We start from the raw sequence: 23049 nt of genomic DNA on the forward strand, positions 1-23049 counted from the left end.
CCTCCTCCTTTTCTGCACCTTAAAATTTGATTTATCTCTCTCTCTCTGGATTATTTCTCCAGTTCTGATTAAGTTTGATTTATCTGAAAAATATGAACCTTTCATACTGCCTAGCCACTGCCTGATCTGTTGAGTATTTCCAGCAAATCTGTTCTTACTCCACTTATCCATTCATTCCTGAAATCCATCAATTGTAAACAATATTTTATCAAATTTGTTTTTCCTGCTAGAAATTTTAGAATATATCTTTTGCAAAAATAACTATTTTCAATGACAGAACAGATTATTTATAAAAAGTGTCAGTAAATGATGAGATGTGCTCTCACAGGACTTGTGTTTGTGAGGGGGAGCATGTGGGAGTGAAACCGTCCTTATTTAATTGAAAATTATCCAGAATAACTGGCTGTTTGCTTTTTTTTAATGTTTATTTTAACCATGTGGTCAGCCATTCATTTGTTTGTTATTTTTAAGTAAAAATGATTCGAACTGTTAGACTTCTCAAAAGCAATGTTACATTTTGAAGAAATATGTTTCCTGGATATTTATTTTATCAATTTCAAACATTACATTAAGACTCAAGCTTCCACTGTCTATATTTTTATGGTGTTTTATATGGAGCAAAGAAACAATTTTTTGGTCTACAAGATCACATCCTGCCTTATTTATAAGTTTAATTACTTCAACCTACAACTTAGAAATAGATCATTGCTAGTCACGGTCCATCTACCATAGCAATAATCTCATTTCATCCTGTGTTATGTTGTTTTTGTTTTTATTTCTGTTTACTCATCAAATTGCCTTTTAAAACGTCAGTGCTTCTTCCACTCCCTCTGTTTGGTACTTTCACTGCATTCTATAAAAGAATCTTCTCTTAAATTCTGTATTTGATTTGCTTGTAGTTAATTTCTATTCCCTTCACAAGGATGTTGTTAGGACTAAGAAAGCTTGAGTTATAAGGAGAGACTGGATAGGCTCGGCTGTTTCCCTGGAGTGCAAGGGGATGAGGGGTGATGTTCTAGAGGTTTGTACAGTAATGAGGTTCTTAAATAAGGTCAAGATCATTTTCTTCCGGTTGGAAAGTTTAAAACTGTAGACCATTAGTTTATGGTGAAAGGCGAAAGATTTAAAAGGCAACTAACGGGCAACTTTTTCTCAGAGAGTGTGGTGGATAATGGAAGCAAGCTGCCAGATGAAGTGATAGACAAATACAACATTCAGACAGGTAAATGGATAGGAAGGTTTCGAGAGATGGGGACCAAATGCAGGCAAATGGGACTAGCTCAGGAAGATATCTTGGTCAGCATGGGCAAGTTGATTCGAGGGGCTTTTTTTCATGCTGTATAACTCTCACTCTACTTTGCTCCCATATTCTATATTCAATAATAAATTGAGGCATTTTTCTCACTTTACCTTAACAAATCCATTCCAATTCATTAACTTCTAGCCTTTGCATGTGCAATTACAACTTTATAAACCTCCATATAAATTAGCCTTCAAATTATCCCGAATTGAAACGAAAGAAACTCTCCATTGAATTATTTTGAGATCATTCTGTACACCCCTATGACTCTTCGGCAGTACCTCAGAATCAAGGGGACTTGCTTCCACTCCTGTTTTGTAGGTTATGAGAGACGTAATGAAGACAATGCCAGAACTGCAGATTCTTCCACAGATAGGACAGGAGGTGTCCAATAAAGTGGACTTGTGGGTGGTGAGGTGATACCTTCCTACTACTGTTTATGTGGAGCATCTGTGTGCTCCTGATGATTTGACTCAAGATTCTCAATGCTACCCTAAATGCTCCTTTTCCATTTAAAACAGCCATGGTCCAGAAATTCTCAGGAATCATTGGGAATGTTCCTCTTGTAGAAAGAAGCTTTGAGTATTTTTCTCTGTCCACTAGGCAGCCTCCTCTCATGACAGAGTTTGGAATTGTTTTAGTGTAGCATGAGAATGATGTTATCTGCCTATTGCAACCAGCTGACTGTAAACTAGGGCCTCAGTGCTGGAAATATTGCCCTGGAAATTGAATGGCATTGGTTTACTTATTTCCAGAGAGTTGGATGATTTTGCAGAGATAGTGGTATTTTTCCAGTGTCTTGAGATGCTTGCTGCAGGTAGTCTAGGTCTTAGAAAAATGTGGATTAAGTATAAAGAAAAACTCCTGGCTTTCAGTTACTTGATTGTAGACAGCTTTAGTGCTGATATTATATTGGAGAAATTCTTGTCTGTAGTACTTCTTACCCAAGAAAACAAAAAACACTCATTTTGGCTCTTGCCAGTGCTCATATCGTAGTCATAGAATTATACAGAAAGGAAACAAGCTGTTTGTCTTGACTCACCCATGCCAATCAAGTGCTACTTTCCTATCCATGTAACTATTCAACTTATTTAAATGCTATGATTGTTCTTGCTTCAGCCATCTCTTCTTGCCTATTCCATAACCACCATCTGAGGGAAAAAATTGCTCCATTAACCTTTTAATTATTTCCTTTTTCACCTTAAATGTCAGATGTTTTGTTTTAGACTCTCCCTGAGAAAGAGACAGTGACTGTCTACTTATGCTCCTCATAATCTTGCATACCTCTATAAGATCATCCTCAGCTTCCTGAATTCCAGAGTGAATATTCTCAGCCTGTCCAATCTCTTCTTTTAACTAAGGCCCTCCATTCCAAAAATTTCCTCTGAACTCCTTGTGCTTCCACATCCTTTCTGCAATGTTGTGACCAGAACAATACACTCCATTTTGGGGGAGCTGTAACCTTGCACCCAAAAATACTCAAAGATAGAAGTGTATAAGATGATGAGAGGCACTCATGTGTGGATAGTCAGAGGCTTTTTCCCAGGGTTGAAATGGCTGCCACAAGAGGGCACAGGTTTAAGGTGCTTCGGAGTAGGTACAGAGGAGATGTCAGGGCTAAGTTTCTTACGCAGAGAGTGGTGAGTGCGTGGTATGGGCTGCCGGCAACGATGGTGGAGGCGGCTACGATGGGTCTTTTAAGAGACTTTTGGATAGGTACGTGGAGCTTAGAAAAATAGGGGGCTATGAGTAACCCTAGTAATTTCTAAGGTAGGGACGTGTTCTGCAAAGGCTGAGAAAAGTCCATCTTCCACCGCCCCCACCCTCACCACATTCTACAGAGGATGTATCAAGAGCATCCTGAGCAGCTGCATCCCTGCCTGGTTCGGGAATTGCACCGTCTCAGATCGCAAGACCCTGCAGCGGATAGTGTGGTCAGCTGAGAAGATCTTTGGGGTCTTTCTTCCTGCTATTACAGACATTTACACCACACGCTGCGCCCGCAAAGCTAACAGTATTGTGAAGGACCCCACACACCCCTCACACAAACTCTTCTCCCTCCTGCCATCTGGCAAAAGGTACCAAAGCATTCGGGCTCTCACGACCAGACTGTGCAATAGTTTCTTCCCCCAAGCCATCAGAGTCCTCAATACTCAGAGTCTAGGCTGACATCTACATCATTTATTATTATACAGGTTTCCCCCACCATCCGAAGGTAGAGCGTTCCTATGAAACGGTTCGTAAGCCGGAATGTCGTAAAGTGAAGAAGCAATTAACGTTTATTTATATGGGATAATTTTGTGAGCGTTCGCAGACCCAAACAATAACCTACCAAATCATGCCAAATAACACATAAAACCTAAAATAACAGTAACATACAGTCAAAGCAGGAATGATGTGATAAATACACAGCCTATATAAAGTAGAAATACCTTTCCACAATCATTGCCTGCACTATTCTCCGTAGCGAAAATCTCATGCAAGCGCCGTCGGCAAGAACATGGCGCAAGCGCTCTCGGCAGAAAATCTCACGCAAGCGCTGTTGGCAAAATCACTCTCTCCAGTAACCTTTAAGCTATGAAGCTGCCAAATCATACCTAATAACACGTAAAAATACACAGCCTGTATAAAAGTAGAAATAATGTATGTACAGTGTAGTATCAGGGGAATCGGGAAGACAGCTTGACGAGCACACTGTTTATGGTGTGTTAGACTGAGTCGTCGGAGATGGGGTGGTGCAGTGGCCCCCACCCTCCGGGCAGCGACCCGATACCGATCCGCGAAGCATGCAGCGGTAGCCAGGAAGCACACAGCACATTTTTAAGAAAAAAGCTGAAATAAACATGCTAATTAATTACGTGCCAGGCAGCACCTAATTAATTAGCATGTTTATTTCGGCTTTTTTCTTACGATGTGTTGTGTGCCTCCCGGCTACCGCTGCATTCTCCGCGAATCAGTATCTGTCCGCGGCCTGGGGATTGGGGTGGTGGGACACTGAGGTGTCATCTAGTCGTTGTCTGTTTCCATTAGGGCAGGCAGCTCATCTTCTCCTATGACTGCCCGCCTTGATGTCGAAGGTCAAGGTTCGTCATCTGCTGTGGCTGATGTGGAAGACTTGCTTGACTACTGAGCCTCGCACATTTTTCTATCATACAGTTCTTTGTCAGCACTCAAACCACCCTGCAAATATTCCCTAAACCTACGTACCGTTTCAAAATTAAAGTCCTACTTTATCATTGCAGCGAAAATCTTACGCAGTTGCTTCACATTCAGTTCACTACTGCATTCGGTTTCGATTGTTATCCTTTCCTCTTCCAATTGCATCAGCTCTTCATCTATCAGTTCTTGGTCATGGGATACCAAAACCTCTTCAACATCATCTTCGTCAGCTTCCACAAGCCAAACTCACGTTGTCCTTACTTCGTTCAGCACGATAAAAATGCTTAATTATGTCTAGTTTTACACTAAGTGTAACACCCTTACGAGCTCTTTTAGGCTTTTCTGATACCTTAGAATTTATCTTGCAAATGGCTGCTCAAGGGCATGTGTTTAAGCAATGTCGGCTAGAATGCCGTTCCGAATCCGGGGGAGAGTGGCTGCTCGGGGCGCGCGCTGATTTTTTATCGTGCGCTGATTTTTTCGTAACGGTGAAAACACCTGTTAGCGAAAACAGGGAACTAATGTAGGTCTTTTGTAACAGTGAGGTTTCATAAAGCAAACGTTCGAAAAGCAGGGGACACCTGTATCGTAATTTGTCCTCTACTGTGCCTATTGTCTTGTTTGTTAATTATTGTAAATTATTAATAAAAGCAGCTGCACTGTTTTGTGCACTTTGTGTAGTCCTGTGCAGGTCTGTTGTCTAGTGCAGTTTTTATGTTGCTTTACGTAGTCTAGTGTGGCCTTGTGCTGTCTCACATAGTCTAGTGTAGTTTTGTATTGTTTCATGTAGCACCAGGGTCCTGGAGGAACATTGTTTCATTTTTACTGTGTACTGTACCAGCAGCTTATGGTTGAAATTACAATAAACTTGACTTGTTCAGCACAACTTTGTGGGCTGAAGGGCCTGTATTGTGCTGTAGGTTTTCTGTGTTTCTAAAGGTCCTGAACATCATCACTGCTATGATCCCATCCTGCCAGTGTAGATTACCTGAAATGTGTTAATTTACACTATTCTACATTACATTCCAATTGCTACTATATATTTAAACAATAACAATTGTTGCTTTCTACAACTCTACCAAACTTCATGTTTTCAGCAAACTTACTGTCAGACCACAGACGTTCTCATCCAAGTTATATGACAAACAGTAAAGGCCCCAGTGCTGATCCCTGCACGTCACTGGTAACTCACTTCCAGTCAGACCATATTGTGTGGTTTGCATTTGAAAAAATTTACAAAGCGTGGTAGAGTTGTTAAAGTTACCCCGTTTTTCAGGTATTTAGCAGCATTCCCTTCAAGAGAAAATATTAACATTAAATGATAAATGTGCAGAGATTGGTCAGACTTAGTGGATTGAATGACCTCCTCCTCTGATGTAATTTTAGTTTTTGAATTTTGCAATTCCAGTTTTAGATCAGTTATTTGCTCACAGAAAAGCAGCATTTTCAAAAGTGCTTGCACATTTTATCAATATTTTCATGCATGATATAAACAGATAAGTGACTACTATTTCCATTTTTCTCATGACCTATGTAAGCAACAAGTGAACAATTTTCAGAAATAATGGAGCTTGCTTTATGCTTGTCTTCTGTGTTTGTACACCATTCAGCTTTTGGATGTGCTGGAGAGACACTGTATGGCTACTGGGTTGGATTATCGACGCCTTGATGGGAAAACCAAGACGGAGGAGAGGGTCAAGATAGTGAAGGAATTCAACAGCTTGCAAGATATCAACATTTGCTTAGTGTCCACAATGTAAGATATATTAAATTTGAAATTGTGCGCTTGTCTGTTAATTGTTTATTCAAAGTGGTATCTGTAAATGATAAGTACTTCTTAAATTTTGGTGCTGTTTAGTTAAGTTTATTTTTGTTACTTCCAGGGCTGGCGGTTTGGGACTGAATTTTGTTGGTGCAAATGTTGTTATAATGTTTGACCCAACATGGAATCCAGCTAATGACCTTCAAGCTATTGACAGGTATATGCTCAGAATGCTTCTTCATTCCTCTTTTCGTGCTTCCTATATTTTCCTTTGGACATGAATTTCCCAAGCTTTCGAAAACATAAGTTCTGTCTGCAACGAACAAATTGTAAATGTGACAACAAAAGCAACAATCTAGTAATTTCTCCATTTCTGTGAATAACCTCACCACCACCACCCCCAGCTCAAACCATCATCAACCCCAGCGTTCCTTAATGAGAATTGGGGAAGACTATTTACTTGTAAGTAGCAGTGATAGCAGGGAGAATGATGGACAGTGCAAAAGGAATATCAGTGATACATCAAGAACAAGCCAAGTAGATCAATGGGAGCAATTAGTTGGTGATTATGCTTAATTTGTGTTATTGTGTAATTGTGTTATTTGTTGCTAAGAACAAGGCTGTGGGACACACCCAGTAGGATGTATTAATGGAGAGAAGAAAAACTGAGTGCTTGAATGAGTTGGAGCCAAATGATCAGTTCCAATACAAACAGAGAGCAAATTATCTAAAACTGATGACTTTTATGTTGAAATTTATCAAGGTCTTGAAGCTGAAAGAGTCTGGAAACATAGAAACATAGAAAATAGGTGCAGGAGTAGGCCATTCGGCCCTTCGAGCCTGCAGCGCCATTCAGTATGATCATGGCTGATCATCCAACTCAGAACCCTGTACCTGCCTTCTAGCCATACCCCCTGATCCCTTTAACCACAAGGGCCATATCTAACTCCCTCTTAAATATAGCCAATGAACTGGCCCCAACTGTTTCCTGTGGCAGAGAATTCCACAGATTCGCCACTCTGTGTAAAGAAGTTTTTCCTCATCTCGGTCCTAAAAGGCTTCCCCTTTATCCTCAAACTGTGACCCCTCGTTCTGGACTTCCCCAACATCGGGAACAATCTTCCTGCATCTAGCCTGTCCAATCCCTTTCGGATTTTATATGTTTCAATAAGATCCCCCCTCTAGGCTGCTAATTGGTAGCTGCTGCTATCTTCTTGCAGATAAACTCAAGGCCATTCATCACCCACATGATGGGGACCAGTTTAGTCAGAGGATGCATGCATCCTCTGGACTTAATTCTTTTTTTTAACTTTACTGCTAGTCAATCTGCTATGCATTTACTCCATCTTCTGAATTTAGTTATAATAGAGTTGTCAACACAGAAATGGGAATTATGGTCCACCGTGCCCTTATTGTCCACATGCTTACTTACCTATTCTCATTTATCTGTATTTAGTCCATAACAGTCTGTGTCTTGGCAATTTATGCTTGTCTTGATGCTTCTCATTCTGTGAGATGACTTGTCTCCACCATCACCTCAAGCAGAACATTGTGGATTTCAACCACTCTACAAAACTCCTCTGTGTATTCTGATTTCTGAACCCTTTTCCTCTCTTTAGGCTGTTTTCTGAGGGCCCTGTTTCAGCTTCTTCGTAATACTGATTGCTTGTTTAAAGTCCAATTGATTCAACTGTTTAAAAAAGATGTGCAGCTCGATTAGAGTCATATACAGGTCCTCCCCAGGTTATGAGTGCCCAACTTATGGACACCCTGTACATACAAAAGAGTATTTGGCTGCCTGGTAGGATAAATAGGGATGGATTTGCTGGCTGTTGCAGGGCTGCAATGCCAGATGGGAATTGGGCATTTCTGCATGACTTCTCTTTCTGCCGCTCCCCCACCTACCCCAAGGTGAGCTGAGCCAAGCAGAGCTGGGAGCTCTGAACAGGCTCACTCACGCACTGAGACAGTGAGGCTGGCTGGCAACTGCTCTTCCCCTGTCCGCACACTTCCCCATCACAGCTGTTCTGTGATCCTCTCCCACACACTGATTTTGTTCATTTGAAACAGATGACAGTTCAGAATTCAAACAGTCCTCAGGAAGAGAACCTGTCATAACCTGAGGACGTGATACTTAAAATCAGTTCTGCAAACTTTTATTGGAGAAGACAATGTATCATACATACAATAATTCAATATGATTCCTAACATAAAGATGTGTATTGACACCAGAAAAATGAAAAGGGGCTCCAAGGAGAACTTGGGAGGGTCCAAGTAAACTTTAATATAATTATTACTTTTTTAAATTTATGGACTTCTTAACTTTAACGTATTACTCTGCTGTCTCAGCTCAAAACATTAACTGTTTATTCCTTTCCATGGATGCTGCCTGACCTGCTGAGTTCCTCCAAGCATTTTATTTGGGTGTTGCCCTGGATTTCCAGCATCAGCAGAATCTCTTGTGTTTGTACTGTGCTGTCATGTACTCCTGACAGATTACCAACGAATTCAGCACTTACTCGGTCAAATACTGTTCCCCTATCTCATTACAGAGCTTATCGCATTGGTCAATGCAGAGATGTTCAAGTCTTTCGTCTAATTTCATTGGGCACAGTTGAGGAAATCATGTACTTGCGCCAACTTTATAAACAGGTGAGCAAATAATGGTGCTCTGCATTTCATGTAAAATAAACAGACACCCCTTCATTATTGTCCAGTGGTTCTAGCTAGGAATGGGTGGGCATGCGTTAATACAAACATGTGCAGAGTAATGATGTTGACCTCATCATCCCACTAGCTGACTGTCATCACTTGCATTGCCAATAACAAAAAATTATGAGGGTAAGCTGACTGCTAGTGCCACTAGACTGTATCCGGGCTAGAGTCTTGGTATTCAGGAAGAAAGTCAGGAAGATTTTGTAGAGGTGGTATGAAGGAAAACAAAATCTGTTTATATGTTTGCCATGTATGAGAAAGCTGACGTTGTGAGCAGCTCCTTTCTCTGATCCATCAAAATCCATCTTGTGTTGAAACTGCATTTTTGTTACATTGCCAGATATCTCTGCAAGAAACCAACATAAGCAGAAAGTGTAAATAATTAGATTCAAAACACGCTGAGATTTTTTGATTCTGAATTAATGAAAGCATTAGTGTCTAGGAATTTGGTCGCCTAAGACATTCTTGTTTCTAACAATATGCAATTAAAAATCGATTTATGAACCACAATAATAACTGCTTCTGGATCATTGTGACTCGTTCCAGAAATTTGCGTGGGTACTTCCAGGTGAGAATCAGCATTGCGATCTAATGCAGCGTCCTTGTCAGTTGTGCATAGGATAGTTGTGTTCCCTATGAAATATTGCTTCTGACCATATCAGGAAGAGACAGTGGAAAAACACACCCTAGCAACTTAATACTGTATTGGGTTTCCTGTAGGCAGTACACCCCGCTTTGTCTCCACCCCACCACCTGATCACTTCTCCCCACCTCCAGTCTCTTCTTATTTGATACTGTGACTCCATCCTTCCTATTAATCCCCCAATGTCACACTTTGATTGTTTCAAGTATGTATTCCCATGATCTCTTCATCAGATTACAAATTAGTTTACAATTGTCTGCCCTTTGACTCACACAACCACCTATGTCCCCATCCACATAAATATTAGTCACCAATTAATGTTCAAAGCATTGTCAGTATATCTTGCCTACTTTAGTGCACTGGAATGTAAACCTATTAAGTATTCAAAGCATTCTGCCAGGCCAGTGGTTAACCACAATGATAACAGCTACTTGAGTAAGTTTGCCAAATTAGATATGCCTAGGAGTTGATGATTGTCTCGTATTAAAGCTGTGTGTCAGCTTTCTGAAAATTACAAAACATTGAAGCTTTATTGAATCTGCTGCTTGTGAAATATTTATTCTCTCAATTATTAGCAACTGCACTGTGCTGCTGTTGGAAGTGAAAATGCAAGGCGCTATTTTAATGCAGTTCAAGGATCAAAGGAGCACCTCGGGGAAATATTTGGAGTCCGGAATCTTTTCAGCCTTCGAATAGGGGGGTTGTGCTTGACTCGGGACATCATTCAGGTGAGACTGCAGCCTCAAGTCTGTTGAAAAAGGTTAGAAGCAATTTTTAATGGGAAATATAGTTTTTGAAGGTTTCTCTTTCCAGTCACTTTAATCTCACCCTTGATCTCCCTCACACATCCATGTCCCGCTCTCTTTCTCTCTCCTTCTCCTTCCTTCTTCCTTCTTCTCCTTTCACTTGCCCACCCCTCCTCTCCTTCCCTCTTGTCCCTCCTTCGTTCTCATGAAATGCAGAGCAGGAGGACAATCCCACCAAGTCACATTGCACGTAGACAGATAGGACGGAGTGGGATGAGAACTTAAAGTGGCAAACAACATGATATTCTTCAACCCATGGTCACCCTGGTTTTATCCTGTCAAAGAGAGCCTCCCTGCAGCTTAACAAATTTTGTTTGTCTTCTTTGTAATTATGACCTGAAATGTTGGCCCTTGTTTCTCTTCCCACAGATGAGGCCTGACCTGCTGAGTATTTTCAGTGTTTCCTGTTTTTGCCTTGTTCATCTTTGGTTGCTATTTTTAAACATGCATTTGGGCACCACCAGCACATTACCCTGCTTCCAGAATTTAATTATGTCAGTGGAATGGAAGTCTGAAAACAGAATCCAATAAGTAAACTTAACAGCATTATGCATTTATGGTGCCAGTGACTAAAGATAAATTTGCCTGGTCATTCATCATGTGTCTGTTTCTTGATCTTGTGTATGGATTAAGTGCTTTATATTACTTGCTACACCACAGCAATGGTTAATGGGCTGTGAAGCACTTTACACTGTGCAAAGTATTATTTAAATATATGCTCTTTCATATTCCTGTTTTAAATACCGCACAATTTTTGTACTGATTTAGATCCGTCTTCGTTGATAAAATGGGGGCAGCAACTACTCATAATCAACACCAACAAATCACTTCCTGAAGTTACCTACAGGATTGTCACAGTTCATTACATGCAGGAAAATAAAATGTTTAGAGGGCAATTGTAAGCTCAATCAAGTGGAATAGGTTTACTTTTTTTTTTGTGGCTTCTGGTTTAGACTTTTTTATAGAGCTTTTCAGAAAATCTCAGGACACACTTGTTCATTACGTAGATCGCTTCTGTTTTTAATGTAACTAAACCATGAGATTACTTTTATGTTTCTTTACAGAGGGAGGGCCAAGTAGAAGCAGGAGTGATGACAGCCATTACACAGTTGAGAGAAGAACCTCCAGTGGAAAGACAGGAAGCAGTGAGTTTTTTTGTCATTACATGCAGGCATGCAATACTTCACCTGAAAACTGCAGAACATAATGATACCCCTTCCCCCCACCCCGTGACTCCTCACCCTTCTGATACTTCCAGTGCCATTCCTGGGTTAATAGTTCACTTTCCCACAGGTTAATGCTGTTCAAGTTCCGGGTGGCTGGCTCATCTGGAAATTAAGATAGACTTTGATTACATAACCCTTCACAATTTTCACAAGATGATTGCTATTTCATCACATACATGCTGGTGTATAATCTGGGGACATCTAGATATCTCACGTCTGTTTTTAGTGGATCAGATGACTCCAAATTTTATGCTTGTGTGAATAACTAAAACATCATGGGAAATGTTGAAGTGTTGTTTCAATAGTCTTTTGTGCACTCCAACTGGAAAGAAACTGTTTTTGAGAGCATGATGTAGGAATGTGAAAAGCTCGTTTGAGTAGTCATCTCCACATTTATTACCTGCTCAGTCTATCCTTCCATTGGACAGAAATTCCTTTTTGTACAAGTGGTTGAGGTCCTGACATTGACTTTATTTATTCTTTAGACCATTCATAAGTTCTTTCCGGATTAAAATTTAACTATGCTGATGTTTGAAGTCAACGCCCAGTTAATGTCCTGCTGAAACATCAGCAATAAAAGGTATAAATTATCCCACAATTCCAAACAAAAACACATTAATAGAAGTATACCTATTACACCTTTGGAATTATGTTTTGAGTAACCCTGTTTTGAATAACCCTCAGGATGAATTGATGCTGATGAGGTAATGCTCCTTCTCACTATATAATAATCTGTACTATGTACGTAGTCAGTGTGAATGTTATCTATCACAATGATGAAATCCTATGTCTGATGGCTCAGTTGCTGACACACTCCCTCCTAAATTGAAAAGTCTTAAGTTCCTGAAAAAGTATAAACACCTAGTCTGACATTCAATGGAATGCTAAAGTTTAGCTGGACAGTCAGAGATGCAACATCTTTCACAATACTTGGCCATCCCAAAGTAAGTTAGATTTGATGAAATGGTTTAGAAGTGTGACAATAAAGTGAGATCCATCCTCTTGGGTGGATGGATGTTATTAATGTTGCAGAACTATTTCAAAAGCACTCAGAATTAATAATTTTTTCCTGACCTATATTTATCCATTAGGCAAATCACTGAAACAGTTTACCTGGCCTTAATCTCTTTTCCAATTGTGAGAATTCAACATTCAAACTAAGTGCCACATTTCTAACAAGTACTTACATTTCCAAACCATCTCACAACTCTACCTTACTTTGGGATGCCCCAGTGTCATGAATGACACTGCATCGCTAGAAGCCTACTTTTCCTTTTCTTTTACTGCTAATTTTTGAAAGACTATCTTGGGTACACCTAGTAGTGTTTTGACAACATTCAGTCACGTAATTAGAACAGATAGGGAATGTAAGATAAATTGATGAGAGATAGAAATGTGGAGGAGGAAGAGGCGTGGGAGGCTCTGGTGAATTGCACAGTATTGCTTCATCATCTTGGCTGTCATTCAGTTGTACATTTGTAATGATGCTGCAAGAATTACACAAGATATGCAGTCTTCCGTCCAAATATCACCGGACAACAAATTTTTTCAGAAGTGTTGCTTCCTCAGAATTTTTTTTGTTTATGGTAGACTGCGTGAAGATGAACACAAATATAATTTCAGACTGCTTGTATCATGTAGGAATTTGGAGAAACAACAAATTAACTTTTATTGAATATAATGTGTTTAATTGCATAATGGTGCTGATGCTTTGCAATAGTTCAACTAAGTTAAAAATATTTTGTTAATGATTTTCATTTGTACTCAGTGTCTGAGGCTTCTCGCTTAAGTGTCCAACAATAATTCGCCAGCATTGATGGATTCCAGTTGCCCTGGTATCTTTTCTCCATTACCGCAATGTCCTGGTGAAACCTTTCACCATGCTCGTCACTAACAGCACCAAGATTTGTTGGGAAGAAGTCTAAATGGGAATACAGAAAATGAATCTTTAGTGACATGTTGCATTTCATGGTCTTATATGCTTGAAGCATACTTTTAACCAGCTGCATGTAGTTTGATGCTGTGTAGAGGCCGAGAAAAATTTCAACAACTTCCTTGAATGCCTTCCATGTGATTTTCTCCAGTCCCACTAGAAATTCTTCAAATTGCCTGTCATTGATGACCTGTTTGATTTGTGGACCAACTAAAATGCTTTCCTTAATCGTGGCATCAGTTATTCTGGGAAGCATCTGTCTCAAATATCAAAATCCTTCATAGAAATTTTTGTGCCTGGTGACAGCAAATTCCATCCTTACAGTCCTGAACCCAATAATTATTGCTAAAACCTGTCCTGCCATGCAGCAGCCGGGCCAACTAAGCACGCCCAAGCATGTCTGGACAAGATAGGAAACTTTCCAGCTTACATTGTAGGCAGCATTTTAATTGACTTGAATTATGAATTGAAATAATAAACATGTTTATTAAAAAATAGTGTGTGATAGAGAAATTTCATGGTGATTTTCATGATCAGTAGCCCAAAATTCATAAGATACACCTAAAGGTATTCAGGAAGCAAAATCTTTGTTGTCCAGTGTAATCTGTGTGAACTTTATACTCAGTGGCTATGTTATTATTTACACCTGTACACCTCATTAGTGCAAATATCTAATCAGCCAATCATGTGGTAACAACTCAATGCATAAAAGCATGCAGACATGGTCAAGAGGTTCCATTGTTGTTCAGGCCAAACATCAGAATTGAGAAGAAATGTGATCTAAGTGACTTTGACCATGGAATGATTGTTGGTGCCAGATAGGGTGGTTTGAGTATCTTGGAAGCTACTGATCTCATAGAATTTTCACGCATAACAGTCTGTAGACTTTACAGACAATAGCGCGAGAAACAAAAAAAAATTCAGTAAGCAACAGATCTTTAGGTATAGATGCCTTGTTAACAAGAGAGGTCAGAGACTGGCCAGACTAGTTCAAGCTGACAGGAAGGCAGCAGCTCAAATAACCAACCATTACAACAGTGATATGCAGAAGAGCATCTCTGAATGCACAACATGTCGAACCTCAAAGCTTGTAGATATGAAAGCCCTGAAGGAAAGGACAATCATGCCTAAATCAGAGAATCCAACTTACAAAGTTTGTTTTTAAGTTTACTCCATCCATGCATTTCTGAGGTACATTTCCACCAATATTGGCCCGTTAACTCTGTTTCTCTTTCCAGAGATACTGTCTGACCTGGGTTTTTCTCCCAATTTTCTGTTGCATTTGTATGTATTGTTTGGCACATTTGTAAATGTTTGCTATTTTCTTCAATGGTTAGATCACCGACGCAGGAAATACAATGGAAGGAGCGAACCTGAACTTGTTAATGCAGCCTAATAAAGAAAACAGGGCAGCCTTGAGAAAGTCAGAACTATTTTTTGACTTCAGCAGTGACAGTGAAACAGAACCTTCAATGAAGAAAACTAAAATGGATCCAGTAGAAATCAACCACCATCGAGATACTGGTGGACAGCTCACATTAGTTCAATGTGGATTTGCCAGATTTTTTGACAGAAAAGGAAGCAGTAGTGAGGAATCCAGTGAAAGTGACTGTCATTCTAATACTGAAATATTGCAGAAGCAGAGCACAGGAACTGGCATGAGCTTGGGTGCTGCTGTGGCACAGGGAAAAGACGTGCCTGGTTACCAGGCACGAGATAGCTGTACAGTGAAAGGAGATGGTAGGCATCCTAAGCAGGCGAAGCATAACTGCAGCACTTCCACTGAATCTGAAAGAAAGGCTGAGCCACCAGTTGACATGGGAGCCAATAACAGCAGGGATGAGAATAATGTGGTCAGTACCTCACGAGTGTTCAGACAAAGGAAAAAAATGCTTATCAAGAGGAAATCTCAGCTTAGCTTCCTTTCTACAGATTCAGAGGATTCAAGCAATGAAAATAATTCCAGTAAGAAAAAGGCTTTATCATCTAAAATTTCAGATTGCCTTGGTGCAAAACCATGCATTGTTGATGGTTCTCCCAACATAACACAGGGGAAAACCTTGAGCCGTGTGGCCAAACTGAAAACTCAGTTGAACGAGAAAGACAGCATCAGCGATGAATCAGATGATATCGAAATAACTACAGAGTCACCAGATGTAATGTCCAATCCATCTGATGACAGTGCTGAAGCAGGCAGGCGAAACATAAAAAGTAATTCTGGAGCCATTGTTAAAAAAGTGACAGCACAATACAACATTGAGGAATTTTCATCCTCTGAAGATGACATCACCACCAAGAGGAGCCGATTAAATGCAAATGATGAGATCAGTAGAAATAACAGGGGAAAAAAGCGTAAGAAAGGTCAGCTTGGAACTCACAACAGGCGCAGTGAAAATGCCAAAGATCTAACTGTACCCAAGCACCGGAAATGGAGACAAAGCCAGAGGGAGCAGTTGGCATCAGTGAGCAAATTGTTAGGTAACTACAGATTTTTCATTTAAAGGGTAAAGTGGTCATGATGTGTTGTCTGTCTATTGCAAAGGTTTGGTGTCTGTAAGGGATAAAAGTGCATTGCAGATGAATTGTACACTGCTGTTTCACAAGAGCAATGTTAGGATGACACTGAAAGTACTTCGTACTAGCAGTAAGCTTGAAGGGAATTAACTGTGAAGCAGATGAATACTTCCAACTCAGAAGTTAGAAAAATAATATTTTTGTGGGTTAGGCTTTGCCTGATTTTGTGTTGTAAATGAAGCCTAACAATGTCATGTCTAACTAGCACAGGCTAAATTTGTGAGGCTGCCTTCTTAAGAGTTCCAAATTAAAAGGCTAAAGAAACTGTGGCACATGTGTTTGCTGGCATGCAAATGTCAACTCTGGCCAATTCAGGATTCTTTTACAACCTCTAGGCAATCAATCAAATCTTAAGTATTATTTCACATTTGATTTTTATAAAGGAAAGCAGTGTGGAGCGAAGAGCAGCAGGAACACTTCCAATCAAATACGTTTCACAATCATGGTGATAAATGTAGAAAAGGACTCCAACAGCTCACCTGAATAGAGTTGCCGATTCTGTTTGGACATATTCCAGGGCAATATATCACATGACCACTGACTGCCTCAAATCATCCTGTCGAGTCACATAGCTATTTTTCTTGGGTTGCTTGCAGAATTGTTTATAGGTGAATCTTCAACTCTGGAGACATCCAGACTATGAGGATTGCTAACTCTGGCTCCAAATATGCAGATAAGATTCAATCAAGGCCTGATCGTTCACTGTTCTTGGACTTCCACTCCAGGAAAATGCTGCCTTTGAAGACCAAAACTGTCCCTATAATTACAAGGGTGCTTCAGTTATGTGAGCGCACCATGAAAAGCTTAAAATTGTGCATATAAAAGAAATATTGAGCGTCTTCAATTACAGCTGGTATGGGAGATTAATCCAGACAGCTCTACATCAAAATAGGGTTACCCTGGTGAAACAGGCCAGGCAGCATCTATGGGAAAGAGTGCAGTCAACATTTCAGGCTGAGGCCTTTTGTACTCTTTTCCATTGATGTTGCCTGGCCTGCTGAGTTCCTTCAGCATTCTGTGTGTGTTGCTTGGATTTCCAGCTTTTGCAGATTTTCTCTTGTTCACCCTGGTGAAGATTTTTAAATAATGCTATCCAATGAGAGAAATTTTGTACAATCCTTATCCTTTCAAAATAAGCAGAGCATATTGATGAATAAGCCAAAAATGTAAGCATTCCACTTTCATCAAAGAGTGTAGGTTTTAGGTTCAGACTTGTCCAGATAATCAAGAGAGACCTTGCTGTAAGAAGTTCTTCCACTCAAACATGCTTTCATAAAGGTAGAGTATCTTGGTGCACTTTAAACCTTTTAAAACTCTCATCATTGATGATTTGAATTTCTCCCAATTGGTTGAAAGCAAGAGAAGGGGCAAGCCAGAAGAGTTAGTTCTTTGTGAAACAAGGTAAAGGACATAAGTTGCTGAAGGGCACCTGATCAAAACTGTTTAAAGCAGCTCCAGTTCTTGATAACTGATGTTTAATATTTCAATGAATAGGTGATGTAGAAGAAGTGGCTTTCATTCATTCAAACCAGCATGTGGTTGGGTCCAGCAAGGCTGAGAACCAAATGACCCATACTGCAATTCGTGATGTGTTTGAACTAAAGCAGTATTCCCAGGTTCCTGCAAACATCACCTGCCATACAGTTCAGGTAAGTTGTGCACTGAAAGGAATCATCTTGACATCTCCTGTAATAGGTTTTGAAAATGTGTATAAAATGCCAGAATCTTGTCCAAAAAATAAAACTGACGTCTTCAAAAGAAATGTACTTTAATAGGTTGAAAGTGTGTGTTATATACATATTTCTGAAATGTGACCCATACAAATGATTAGTGCTTCAATGTTTTGGTCTAACAGTTATTGGTCTAGATTATTTCAGTCTGGCCATGATCTTTAAAACTACCACCTTCAGTTCTTACATCATCTTGGACAAATCTTTTTCAGTCAATCAACATGTTAATCACTAATTTATGATATTGTATTAATGAAGTTATATAACTCAGAATTATAATCTGAAGGATATAAAAGTAAAATCTGATCTGACCATGGCCAATCCAAAGCCTCAGGAATTAAACAGTTTTGATACCCAAACCCAATACACTTATTTGCTTCCTGTCAGGTTTGGGTCAGATAACCAGGCTCGAGCAAGCTGGAACTTGGGGTGATATACTAAGAATAATGCTAATGCCCACTTTGTATGTAGTGCATTCAAAGTTCAAAGTAAATTTATTATCAACCTACGTATACATAGGTCACCATGTGCAACCCTGACATTCATTTTCGTGTGGGCATTCACATTAAATACAAGAAACACAATAGAATCAAAGTCTGCACCCAACGGGATGGACAAACAGCCAATGTGCAAAAAATAACAAACTGAGCAAATACAAAAATAAATAAATAAATAAATAAGCAATGAATATGAGATGAAGAGTCCTTGAAAGTAAATCTCTTAACGTTGTGGGAACAATTCAGTGAAGGGATGAGTGAAGTCATTCCCTCTCGTTTGAGAGCCTGATGACTGAGGGGTGATTACTGTTCCTGAACCTGATGGTGTGGGTCCTGAGGCTCCTGTACCTTATTCCTGATGACAGCAGCGAGAGGAGAACATGGCCTGGATGGTGTGGGTCCTCGATGATACTGCTTTCCTGTAGCAGCGTTCCATGTGGATATGCTCAATGTTTGGGTGGCTTCACTCATGATGAATTGGGCCATATTCTCTACTTTTTGTAGGCTTTTCTGTTCAAGGGTGTCTGGTGTTTGTGCACCAGGCTGTGATGTAACCAATCAATACACACTCCACCAGACATCTATAGAAGTCAGTCAGAGTGTTAGATGCCATTCTGAGTCTTCACAAACTTCTAAGAAAGCAGATGCTTTCTTTCTAATGCCGCTTATGTGCTGGATCCTGGGCAGATCCTCTGAAGTGATAACATCCGGGAATTTAAAGTTGTTGACCCTCTCCACCACTGGTTCTCCCATGAAGACTGGCTTAATGACCTCCGATTTCCTCCTCCTCAAGTCAAATATCAGCTCCATGGTTTTGCTGACATTGAGTGAGAGGTGGTTATAACGCCACTCTGCCAGATTTTCAGTCTCCCTCCGATATGCTGAATCATCACAACTTTGATTCAACCCACGGAAGTGATGTCATCTGCAAATTTAAATATGACATTGAAGCTGTGCTTAGCCCCTCAGTCTTAAGTATAAAGCAAGTAGAACAGGGGCCTTAGCGCACAGCCTTGTGGTGCACTAGTGCTGATGCATATTGTGGAGGAGCTACTGTTGTCAATTCAAATTGACTGGAGTCTGTAAGTGAGGAAATCAAGGATCCAGTTCCACAAGGAGGTATTAAGACCATGGTCTTTAAACTTATTGATTAGTTTTGAGAGGATGATAAGATTGAATGCTAAGCTGTAGTCAATGTATGCATCTTCGCTGCCCAGATTTCAATGAAGAGCCAATGAAATGGCATCACCTGCTGACCTGTTGTGACGGTAGGCAAATTGGAGTGAATCCAAATTGCTTTCAGACAGGAATTAATATGTTTCATCACCAGCTTCTCAAAGCACTTCATCACAGTGGACATAAGTGCTACTGCATGATAGTCACTGAGGCAGATTGCTACATTCTTCTTGGACACCAGTATAATTGAAGCCTGCTTGAAACAGGTGAGTACCTCAAACTGCCAGTGAGAGAGGTTAAAGATATTGGTAAACACTCCAGCCAGATGATCAGCACAGGTCTTAAGCATACAGCTAGATACCCTGTCTGGGCCGATGCTTTCTGTGGGTTCGCCCTCCTGAAAGGTACTCTCACGTCAGCCTTAGAGATTGAAATCACAGAATCATCGGGACTGTGGGAGTTCATGAAAGTTCCTCCATGTTTCAGTGGTCAAAGTGAGCGAAAAAAGCATTGAACTCATCTGGGAGCGTAGCCTTGTGTCACCTTTGTCACTGGTTATCACTTTGTAGGAGGTGATAGCATTCCAGCCTGCCATAGCTGTTGAGCATCCTTCAGTGATGTGGTTCAGATTTGGTCTGGAATTGCCGCTTCACATGTGAGAAGATAGTGGGAGATCATACCTAGTTCTCTTGTATTTTACTTAGTCACCAGACTTGAATGGCACTGACTTGTCCCTCAGCAGCTTGCAGATCTTGTGGTTCATCCAGGGCTTCTGGTTGGGGAAGGTTCTGAATGATTCTGGGCGGAATATACTCGTCTATAACTGTTTTCATAAATTCCGTGGCAACTGTGTAGTCAAAAGGGAGGATGGAGTTACCTGGGGCATAGCAACCTCCATCCCTCTAGTTAGCAGGCTGCAATGTTATCACCATTTTGTGATCAGTTTAGGACCCAATCATTATCTCTGGATTTGAGAGCTCAGATCAAGTGGATTTGCTGCTGGGTCAGGCTCCACCTTTTGTGTCTGGATTCATAGATCAGTTGCAGTTGCACTATCAATCTCATCTTAAAGGAATTATCAGTCAGCTCACTCCCTGCAGATTTTAGTGTGCTGACATGTGTTCCATGTTGGTACGCTGAACAATGTAGATTTTTAAAATTTCCTGAACTTGAAAACTTTTGTTTTTGGTTATTGCCTCAAACCCAACATATTTTTTTTCGGTTTCCATTGGGCTTGGGTCAGGTAACTGAGATGTAACAAAGCATGAAGTGTAATAAAACTGTAAGATATAGGAACAGAATTAGGCCATTTGGCTCTGTGAGTCTGCTCTGCCATTCCATCATGGCTGATTTATTATCCTGTCAACCCCATTCCCCTGCCTTCTCCCCATAACCTTTGATGCCCTTACTAATCAAGAACGTAGCAACCTCCTCTTTAAATATACCTAATACCTTGGCCTCCGCAGCCAACCGTAGGATAATGGAAAGCTATTTCACCCTTCGAATCTGCACCAACAATTTTGGAGTAATGGTCTTATTGTGCCCCATTCTTTCTTCACACCTCTGTAATTTCAGCTCAGACTTATTTGTTACGTTTTCTTTTGTAGGTCATGGTTTACTATTGAATCTACACTAGCTACCGTAGCAAGTGGTACATTCCTAATCCTAATCAACTGTTGCAAAAAGAACTTCATGTTGCCCTCATATTATGTTAATGCCGTGCCTTCTGGCTGGCAGCCCTGTAGATGTCAAGTCAGATCTTTTTTGTTTACTTCCTGAGCCCTTCGTATTTTTGCATATCATTATTATGTTTCTTCCTTGAGGGAACAATTCCAGCTTTTCTATTCTATTTACATAATTGTCATCCATCCAATGAAATAAATCCCTGTGGATGGAGCATTAGATTGGTCAAAGGTGTTCGTTAATCTAGTGTTCCTCAACCTGCACATTTTAAAAGTTTATGTTTAAGGTTATAGATTCAGAAGTTGCTGGTGCTAGCAAGCCTCCCACACTCACCACTTAGTAAGTTTAGACTTGCCTGCTCTGGCCTTGGCAGTGTTGACTTGCTGACCAAAGCTGTCCTGGTTCAAAGTGGCAAGGCCATGTGTAGCAGCAGGCCCTTGTGCATCATGTGCTGACCAGTTAAGTCCTGCCTTCAAGCAGCTGAAAAAGTCTGTACTGCAACGCCCCCCCCCCCCCAAACAGTTGTCAGATCCTTGAAGATTTTAAAGGCTTTTTAAAAGAATTGAGAAGTGATAAAACAATTAAATTTAATAATTATTTAAAAGATAAAACTACACATTTAAATTGTGTTTAATTACTCAGTTATTTTAAGTATGTAAAGTCCAATCTGATTTTTAGCACATTAAGGAAAACTAGTTAGAAAGCATTTTATTTCAGATTTTACACTGGAGTATTGTACTTAAGAATTATAAACAATATGGGGTGATATTTTTATTTGGATCAGCTACTTTATTTGGAGTGAACAATATACTGGATGTCATGGAAATCTTTATGACTACGACCTTGAAAGTGTTGAACCTCTTTTGTTGTCGATGCTTCATGAAGCTAGTCATACACTTGGTTCTCCTCAAAAATGCTTTCAGCAGCACCAAACAAATGAGGGTCAGAAGTTAACACACCTGTCATTTGTGTATCCTTCTCCACAGACAGACGGGAAGGGTCAACAAGCAGCTGGTACCAGCACCTTGATTAGGGATGCACCCACAGGAATCTATAGGTGAGTGAACTTGAAGACTGAAGTCAGAGGTCACAAAGGCCCAGCTTCCTCTCTTTAAAGCAGCTGAACTTACTATCTCTTTGCTTGGTCATATGATACTTTAACCTAAAGATGACACCATAGGTGCCTTTTTTGTACTTGCAAGAGTCCAAGAAGAAACTGAACACTGGTAATGTGATGTTCTTAGCACAGACATTCTTGATTGGCATGCTGACTTAATGTATTTCCAAAATGATGCGACAGCAGCAGAATGCATATACAGGAAATACTTAGCCTTTTCTTCCACTGACCATTTTGTTTCTATTCAGGTTCTTAAAGCATTTCATAGTTGTAAAGATGTCAGAGTGCAGGACTTGTCAAAGGCAATCACAGCTGCAGAGCCAGGCTAGGAATGCAGACTGAGCTTCATTTTGAGTACTTCGCTGTACCATTGTGTTCCCTGTCATTTCTGATTACGTTGTCGTTTCACATCCTCTGTGAATCTGGTCTTTGTAAGGATACTTGTACAGGATTTCAGACCCCCCTTTTCACCTTCGCAGTCTAGATCACCGATTCAAGAAGCCTTGTTTTGACAGGCATTGCCATCATACAATAATTGTGCAATGATGAATTGAAGGCAAGGCATGAATTGATTATGTGATAAATGACAATTGAGCCTTTATTTGTAATCATGTTTGAGCCTAAAGGCCACATATGTGTTATGGTGAAATTTTTCTTTGTGTTCAGCTGTTCATTGGATGTTGTGCTGAATAATGCACACAGCCCACACAGGTTCTGAAAGCTGGGTT

General features: G+C 40.2%; 1 protein-coding gene across 6 annotated transcripts in view; it reads left to right on the forward strand.

Annotated features, from left to right (window-relative positions):
* The window catches only part of ercc6l2 (excision repair cross-complementation group 6-like 2), a 103898-nt gene that overhangs the window by 76795 nt on the left and 4054 nt on the right, over positions 1 to 23049 (forward strand). For 5 of the 6 annotated variants that reach the window (XM_072281647.1, XM_072281648.1, XM_072281649.1 and 2 more), the window contains 8 exons: positions 6070 to 6215; positions 6343 to 6438; positions 8774 to 8873; positions 10155 to 10307; positions 11450 to 11530; positions 14882 to 16022; positions 17613 to 17767; positions 22191 to 22261. In XM_072281647.1, coding sequence (XP_072137748.1) covers positions 6070 to 6215; positions 6343 to 6438; positions 8774 to 8873; positions 10155 to 10307; positions 11450 to 11530; positions 14882 to 16022; positions 17613 to 17767; positions 22191 to 22261 — 1943 coding nt within the window. Of the gene's footprint in view, positions 1 to 6069; positions 6216 to 6342; positions 6439 to 8773; positions 8874 to 10154; positions 10308 to 11449; positions 11531 to 14881; positions 16023 to 17612; positions 17768 to 19562; positions 19788 to 22190; positions 22262 to 23049 lie in introns of all 6 variants that reach the window. The other variant, XR_011889538.1, reaches the window with a different exon arrangement.

The sequence above is a fragment of the Mobula birostris genome, chromosome 17 (genome assembly GCF_030028105.1).
Source record: "Mobula birostris isolate sMobBir1 chromosome 17, sMobBir1.hap1, whole genome shotgun sequence".
Classification (NCBI taxonomy): domain Eukaryota; kingdom Metazoa; phylum Chordata; class Chondrichthyes; order Myliobatiformes; family Myliobatidae; genus Mobula; species Mobula birostris.